Below are 7,884 nucleotides of genomic sequence, written 5' to 3'. Positions count from 1 at the left end.
ATTGGGAGTTTGGATTTCATTCTAAGTGCAATAGTACATTAGGTAGGACATAGGCAGGGTGCTGTAACAAGTGATCCCAAAATACAGTGGCTTCAACAAGACAGTGCTCAACATAATGGCTCAATCCATGTCAATCCTTGTAAGTAACTGACCTAAAACCTAAGTTGGGTAGCACTTGCAGACTTATTCACTGGATTCCTTGAACTGTGTATAAGGAAACGTTAAAGACTCAGTATGACGTAGTGAGCTATAATCTCATTGATTAATGTATTATAGTGTATTTTGAAAACAGATTTATCTTGACTCACCCTAGAGAGACAAGATAGCAGAGTGGCTAAGAGCCCAGGCTCTGCACTCACCAAGGGTTAAGTTGTGACTGTGAGGCAGTTACAGGGCCTCTCTGAGAGCCACCTTCTCTACCTGTAAAGGCTGAACAGTGATAGCACCTACCTTACAAGGTGGTGGTTGTAGGAATCAATCTACAGAAAGTCAGTGAATGGTAGTTGTTATCCAAACTCTCCAAACTACTGAGGCGGTAGGTGGCTACTGCCTCATTTGCATGAGAGTCAATATGGTGTGGAGATGCTACCAGACATGCTGAATAAATGTGTAGATTCATCAAACAGAACAATTACTCAGGTCATCTTAAATGTGGGTATGGATTAAAATGATGGTATTGGCAACAAATTTATTTTGCTGGATTCCTAAAATCTGGAAAATAACCATGGACATAACGTTATATCACAGAGACTCTTTTTTTTTTTTTTGCGGTACTGGTCTTCTCACTGTTGTGGCCTCTCCCGTTGTGGAGCACAGGCTCCAGATGTGCAGGCTCAGCGGCCATGGCTCATGGGCCCAGCCGCTCCGCGGCATGTGGGATCCTCCCAGACCGGGGCACGAACCCGTGTCCCCTGCATTGGCAGGCGGACTCTCAACCACTGCGCCACCAGGGAAGCCCCGAGACTCTTTTTTTATGTTGATATTTGTTCTTATTTTGATCATTGGATGGTATATTAAATGTTACAGAAAAAGATGACCAAGAAAGGGCTGCATGGGATGGACTGGAGGAAACAAACATGGAGGGACTATCTCAGTGGAAAAGTGAAAGGCCAGTTCTGGGCTAGCCCCTCCTCAGCCCCACCCCCAACCAGTGCCTTTCATGGTCCTCTTCCACTGAGGGCACAATGGACAAGGAATATCAAAAATCAACATTCTCTCTTCACACTCACGTCACAGGATGCTTGACATGACATTTCTGTTTCCCTTTTCCTATTTTCTATGAAACAATTTTATAAAGTATTTTCATTTGTAAGTTATCTTAGGAAATATCAACATGTTTTCTAGAATTTCTTCGCTTCAACAAGAACAACCACAACAATAAAACCAGACAGGTTCTAGAGAAAGAAAAATCCAGATGAGAGCGAGTAATATTCCAGGTATCCTTTTGTGTTAGCTCTGCCAGTTTTTCTCCCCACCATCCCTGCATGGGTGCATACACACACACACACACACACACACACACACACACACACACTCACACAGCTTCTCAGAACAATGGGACAGCATGAACAGTACAGAGAAGTCTCACTACACCGTGAGTTTGCCTCTTGTTCCGCCTGCTTGTCTATGGGAGTGACCAGTCTGAGGGAGAATGAGGGTCAATGCGTATTAAACACATGCAAGTAGAAGCAGGAAAACTCTCACCGCTGCTAGTTACCTTCCCTTGTGTTTTCAGAGTGCCTGGTGTGGGAGGACGTAAAGTTGAAGAATTTACTAATTTAATAGTAGAATCTAACCACTTCTCACCACCTCCCTCTCTACCTTCTTTCTTGCATGAATTATTCCCTAGTGTCCCGGGGATCTTCCCTGCCAGGCTTGTGCCCTTCCAGTCATTTCCAACAGACAAGCAGAGGACTCCTTAAGATGTACGTCAGAAGCTGCCACTCTACTCTACATGCTGTACTGGGTTCTTATTTCAGTCAGAGGGAAAGCCCCAATCCTTACAAGGTCTGACATCTTCCATCCACCTCCCCCAGTTCCACAGGTCATCCCTCACATTTTCCAAACATGCCCCCGCCCCACCATCAGGTCCCTGAACTTGTAGCTGCTCTCTCTCCAGAATACTCTATCCCCAGACAACAAGTGGCTCACTGCCTCACTCCGTTTAGATCTTTGCATGAAGGTCCTGGGAGGCCTTTTTAGACCATCCTGTACAAAATATCTCTCCCCAGTTGCCCTCAGGTCCCCTCATTTAGTTACTTTCTTTCTAGCCCTGATCACCACCTAACAGATAAATTTATTATTTTGTGTATAGTCTCTCCTTTCTTACCCCTTACTAGAATATAAGCTGAGTCAGAAAAGAAATTCTATCTGTTCTATTCACTGTTATATCCTCAGTGGCTAGAAAAAGTGCCTGGCAGAGTAGGTACTCAATAAATATCTTGAATAATAATATGAAATTCTTAGTTCTCCAACCACCTCTGTTCTGTGTCTAATCAAACACTTGAAGCCTGATTCTTCTCTCAAAATCCTCAGAATTCTGCATCCATGAGTTTCTTCATCTATAAAATGTGGGTAATAGTACTTCTCTCCCAGAGTTTTGTGATGGATAAGTGAGATAATATATGTGAAGGGTTTAGTATATCTCTTAGCACATCAAAACGCTTCAAGAAATGGAAATTGTTTCTATCATTATCACTATTTGGCAGTGATCCAGATTGCTTTTGCCACCAACCTAAAGACATATGGAGGCGCAAGGACAGGAACCATTCTGTTTATTTCCGTGTTTTGGACTTTCTATACACATGGGTAAGTGTTATTGAAAGTCAGATATTCACTCAAGAGACTCTCTATGTTCACAAATACAAAGTTGAAGAACAACTTCATGGCATTAATTCAGGGGCCCACAGCACTCAGTGATGAAGAATTACTTTCACTGAGAACTTATGTCCACACAAAAACCTGTACACAGATATTTATAGCAGCTTATTCATAATTGCTAAAACTTGGAAGCAACCAAGATGTCCTTCAGTAGGTGAAAGGATAAACTGGGGTACATCCAGACAATGAAATATTATTCAGTGCTAAAAAGAAATGAACGGTCAATCCATGCAAAGACATGGAAGAAACCTAAGTGCATATTACTAAGAGAAAGAAGCCAATCTGAAAAAGGAACATATTGTATGATTCCAACTATATGTCATTCTAGAAAAGGCAAAACTATGGAGACAGGGCTTCCCTGGTGGCACAGTGGTTGAGAGTCCGCTTGCCAATGCAGGGGACACAGGTCCATGCCCCAGTCTGGGAAGATCCCACATGCCGCGGAGCAGCTGGGCCCGTGAGCCATGGCCGCTAAGCCTGCATGTCCGAAGCCTGTGCTCTGCAACGGAAGAGGCCACAACAGTGAGAGGCCCGTGTACCGCAAAAAACAAAAACGAAAACAAAAACAAAAACAAAAAAAACTATGGAGACAATAAAAAGACAAGTGGTTGCCAGCGGTTTTGGGGTGGGCGGAGGATGAATTGGCATAGAGGATTTTTAGGGAAATGAAAATACTCTGTATGATACCATAATGATGGATACACATCATTATGTATCCATAATGTATCCAAACCCTTAGAATGTACAACACCAAGAGTGAATGATAGCATAAACTATGGACTTTGCATGGTTATGAGGAGTCAATGTAGGTCCATCAATTGTAACAAATGCACCACTCCGGTGGGTGTGTTGATAATGGGGGAGACTGTGCATGTGTGGAGGCAGGAGGGATATGGAAAATCTCTGTATCTTCCTTTCAATTTTGCTGTGAATCTTAAACTGCTCTAAAAAAAACTTAATTTTTAAAAATTTCTCTTCATTTTCTTAAAGCTTTCAGGCTATCAAAAGGGGATGTGGCAGGGGGGTGTTGAATATGACCTAGCAACGCAGTTCCTAATTTGAACTGGGTGAGAGGAACTTCTGCCAACTATTATATATCTATCTCCCTTCTGGGAATCCTGACTAGCCTCAGTGATGGGGGTGTGACAGAGTACCTGGCTTGGAAATCTATGAGCCAAGTTCTGAGATCAAGTCAAAGACTCAATAAATGGGTTGGAACCCTAATCCAAATTCTTGGTGAATATAGTCAGATGTTGGCATTAAAAAAAAAAAAATCCTACAGGGTTTAACAAATCACATAACCACTTAACATTATATGTTGTCTTTCCAGGATTTTAACTCACCTTCCTCATTCATATGAGGTGATGTGTGAAAAAAGTCATCTGAGGTGAACCAGTGATAAAATCCTCAGAATTACAATGAAACATATCAGAAGCATTTACGTATTTTGTAGTATTGTTACGTTAGTGCATAGTGGGGCTTCAAAGCTGCCAGAAGAAAGAGAATTGACTACCAACTGCTCCAACACGTCTTTAAGAAAGGTTCCTGAAGACTTGACCCCAACCACAACCATACTGGATTTGTCCTACAACCTCCTTTTTCAACTCCAGTGTTCAGATTTTCATTCCTTCTCTAAACTGAAAGTTTTGATTCTATGCCATAACAGAATCCAAGAGCTGGATATCAAGACCTTTGAATTCAACAAGGAGTTAAGATATTTAGATGTGTCTTACAACAGACTGAAGAGTGTAACTTGGTTCTCACTGGCAGGTCTCAGACATTTAGATCTGTCCTTCAATGACTTTGACACTGTGCCTACCTGCGAGGAGACTGGCAACATGTCACACCTGGAAATCCTAGGTTTGAGTGGGGCAAAAATACAAAAATCAGATTTCCAGAAAATTGCTCATTTGCATCTAAATACTGTCTTCTTAGGATTGAGAACTCTTTCTCATTATGAAGAAGGTAGCCTGCCCATCTTAAACACAACAAAACTTCACATTGTTTTACCAATGAACACAAATTTCTGGGTTCTTTTGCGTGATGGAATGAAGACTTCAAAAATATTAGAAATTACGAATATAGATGGCAAAAGCCAATTTGCAAGTTATGAAACTCAGCAAAATCTTATTTTAGAGAATGCCAAGACATCCATTCTGTTACTTAATAAAGTTGATTTACCCTGGGATGATCTTGTGCTTATCTTCCAATTTGTTTGGCATACGTCAGTAGAATACTTCCAGATTCAACATGTGACTTTTGGAGGTAAGGTTTATCTTGACCATAATTCATTTGACTACTCAAATACTGTAATGAGAACTATAAAAGTGGAGAATGTACATTTCAGAATTTTTAATATCCCACAGGAGAGAGTCTACTTGCTTTTTACCAAAATGGATATAGAAAACCTGACAATATCAGATGCGCAAATGCCTCACATGCTGTTCCCTATATATCCTACAAGATTCCAATATTTAAATTTTGCTAACAATATCTTAACAGACGACGTGTTTAAAAAATCTATCCAACTGCCTCATTTGAAAACTCTCATTTTGAAGGACAATAAATTGGAGACACTTTCCTTAGTGAGTTGCTTTGCTGGCAACACATCCTTGAGGCACTTAGATCTGAGTGAAAATCTGTTACAACATGAAAATGATGAAAATTGCTTGTGGCCAGAAACCTTGATCACCATGAACTTGTCATCCAACAAATTTGCTGATTCTGTTTTCAGGTGCTTGCCCAGAAATATTCAAATACTTGACTTGAATAATAACAAAATTCAAACTGTCCCTAAAGACATTATTCACCTGACATCCTTGCAAGAGCTAAATCTTGCATTTAATTTTCTAACTGATCTTCCTGGGTGCAGTCATTTCAGAAGACTCTCAGTTCTGAACATTGAAATGAACTTAATTCTCAGCCCATCTCTGGATTTTTTCCAGAGCTGCCAGGAAGTTAAGACTCTAAATGTAGGAAGAAATCCATTCCGATGTACTTGTGAATTAAGAGATTTTATTCAGCTTGAAAAATACTCAGAGGGCATGATGGTTGGGTGGTCAGATTCATACATCTGTGAATACCCTTTGAATCTAAAGGGGACTCAGTTAAAGGATGTTCATCTTCCTGAAGTATCTTGCAACACAGCTTTGTTGATTGTCACCATTGTTGTTATCATGCTAGTTCTGGGGACGGCTGTGGCCTTCTGCTGCCTCCACTTTGATCTGCCCTGGTATCTCAGGATGCTAGGTCAATGGACACAGACATGGTGGCACAGGGTTAGGAAGACAACCCAAGAACAGCTCAAGAGAAATATCCAGTTCCATGTGTTTATTTCATACAGTGAACATGATTCTGCCTGGGTGAAGTATGAATTGATTCCCAATATAGAGAAAGAAGATAGTTCTGTCCTGATTTGCCTTCATGAGGGAAACTCTGACCCTGGCAAGAGCATTACTGAAGATACCATAAACTGCATTGAGAAAAGTTATAAGTCCATCTTTGTTTTGTCTCCCAACTTTGTCCAGACGGAGTGGTGCCATTATGAACTCTACTTTGCCCATCACAATCTCTTCCATGAAAGTTCTGATTACATAATTCTTATCTTACTGGAACCCATTCCGCTCTACTGTATTCCTACTAGGTATCCTAAGCTGAAAACTCTCATGGAAAAGAAAGCATACTTGGAATGGCCCAAGGATAGGCGTAAGTGTGGCCTTTTTTGGGCAAACCTTCGAGCTGCTATTTGTGTTAATTTATTAGAAACCAGAGAGATGTGTGAACTGCAGACATTCACAGAACTGAATGAAGAGTCTCGAGGTTCTGCAATCTCTCTGATAAGAACAGATTGCCTATAGAGTCCCACCCACCCCTAGGAAAATTGGGACCTGAATATACTGTTAGGATATAAATTGATACAACCTTTATGATGGCAATTTGGCAATATGTTTTTTTTTTTTTTTTGCGGTACGCGGGCCTCTCACTCTTGAGGCCTCTCCCGTTGCGGAGCACAGGCTCCAGACACGCAGGCTCAGCAGCCATGGCTCACGGGCATAGCCGCTCCACAGCATGTGGGATCTTCCCGGACCCGGGCACGAACCCGTGTCCCCTGCATCGGCAGGCGGACTCTCAACCACTGTGCCACCAGGGAAGCCCAGCAATATCTATTAAAATGAAAAACTATCATTCCTTCATGTCAGTTCCTTGAAGGAGCTCTAAGAATGTATCCTATAGAAATGCAATTTGCAAAGGTTTATGTAAAGAAGGTATTCATCCTGGCATTGTTTGTAATCATGAAAAATTAAAAACAGCTCAAATGTCCACAAAATAAGGATTGATCTAACAAATTATAGTACATTAATGTAACAGAATATTACACAGCCATTAAAAAATAAGGTAGGTCTATATTTTCTGGTATGGAGAAAGTTATATTTTGGTTTATACATTGAAATAGGAGTCTAGAGGAATATATACCTGTACATTGGTGTAGTAACAGTGGTTAAGGTCTGGGAGTTTGGATTACAGGGAGCATTTGGTTTCTATGTTGTATATTTCTGTAATGTTGGAGTTGCTTAGAATGAATCTATACTTCTTTTGCAAGCAGAGAAAACAATAAAGATAATGTTCAAAGCCTACACATCCTACTCATTTTGTTTGATCTTCCCTTCTAGCCTCACAGTTCATTGAAAGAAAACAAGCTCTCTTGAACTTTGCAAAATTATATTTCCAAAACAAACATCAAGAACAAACATGTTCTTTCCCTATTGGCTCACCCACATGATAAAGGAAGGAAATGCCTTTAAGATCTGACACCCGATCGCCTCTTGCACCCTTGCAACCTATCATTGAACCCTGTCAAATTATTGGCCCTTTCCCAGAACACTCATCTCCTTTCATGCCCCCAGACTCTAGAACTTGGCATCATGTCTGCCGGTGATACCTTTCCTGACTTAGTTCGTTTAGGAAATCTTACATATCCTTCAGGCACAATCCAAATGTCGACTC

At 41.0% G+C, this 7,884-nt stretch overlaps 1 protein-coding gene across 1 annotated transcript; it reads left to right on the top strand.

Moving 5' to 3' along the window:
* Nucleotides 1-4,298: 4,298 nt before the first annotated feature.
* TLR10 (toll like receptor 10) lies at nucleotides 4,299-6,971 on the top strand (the record flags this gene model as incomplete). The annotated part of the gene is made up of 1 exon (XM_082604610.1): nucleotides 4,299-6,971. The coding sequence occupies one exon, from the start codon at nucleotides 4,299-4,301 to the stop codon at nucleotides 6,735-6,737; it is 2,439 nt and encodes an 812-aa protein (XP_082460736.1). The 3' UTR covers nucleotides 6,738-6,971.
* Nucleotides 6,972-7,884: the final 913 nt, after the last annotated feature.

This window comes from Mesoplodon mirus, assembly GCF_964341445.2.
Source record: "Mesoplodon mirus genome assembly, chromosome: 2".
NCBI classification, from domain to species: domain Eukaryota; kingdom Metazoa; phylum Chordata; class Mammalia; order Artiodactyla; family Ziphiidae; genus Mesoplodon; species Mesoplodon mirus.
Note: the sequence above shows the minus strand (reverse complement) of the source record. Positions and strands in the feature narration are given on the sequence as shown.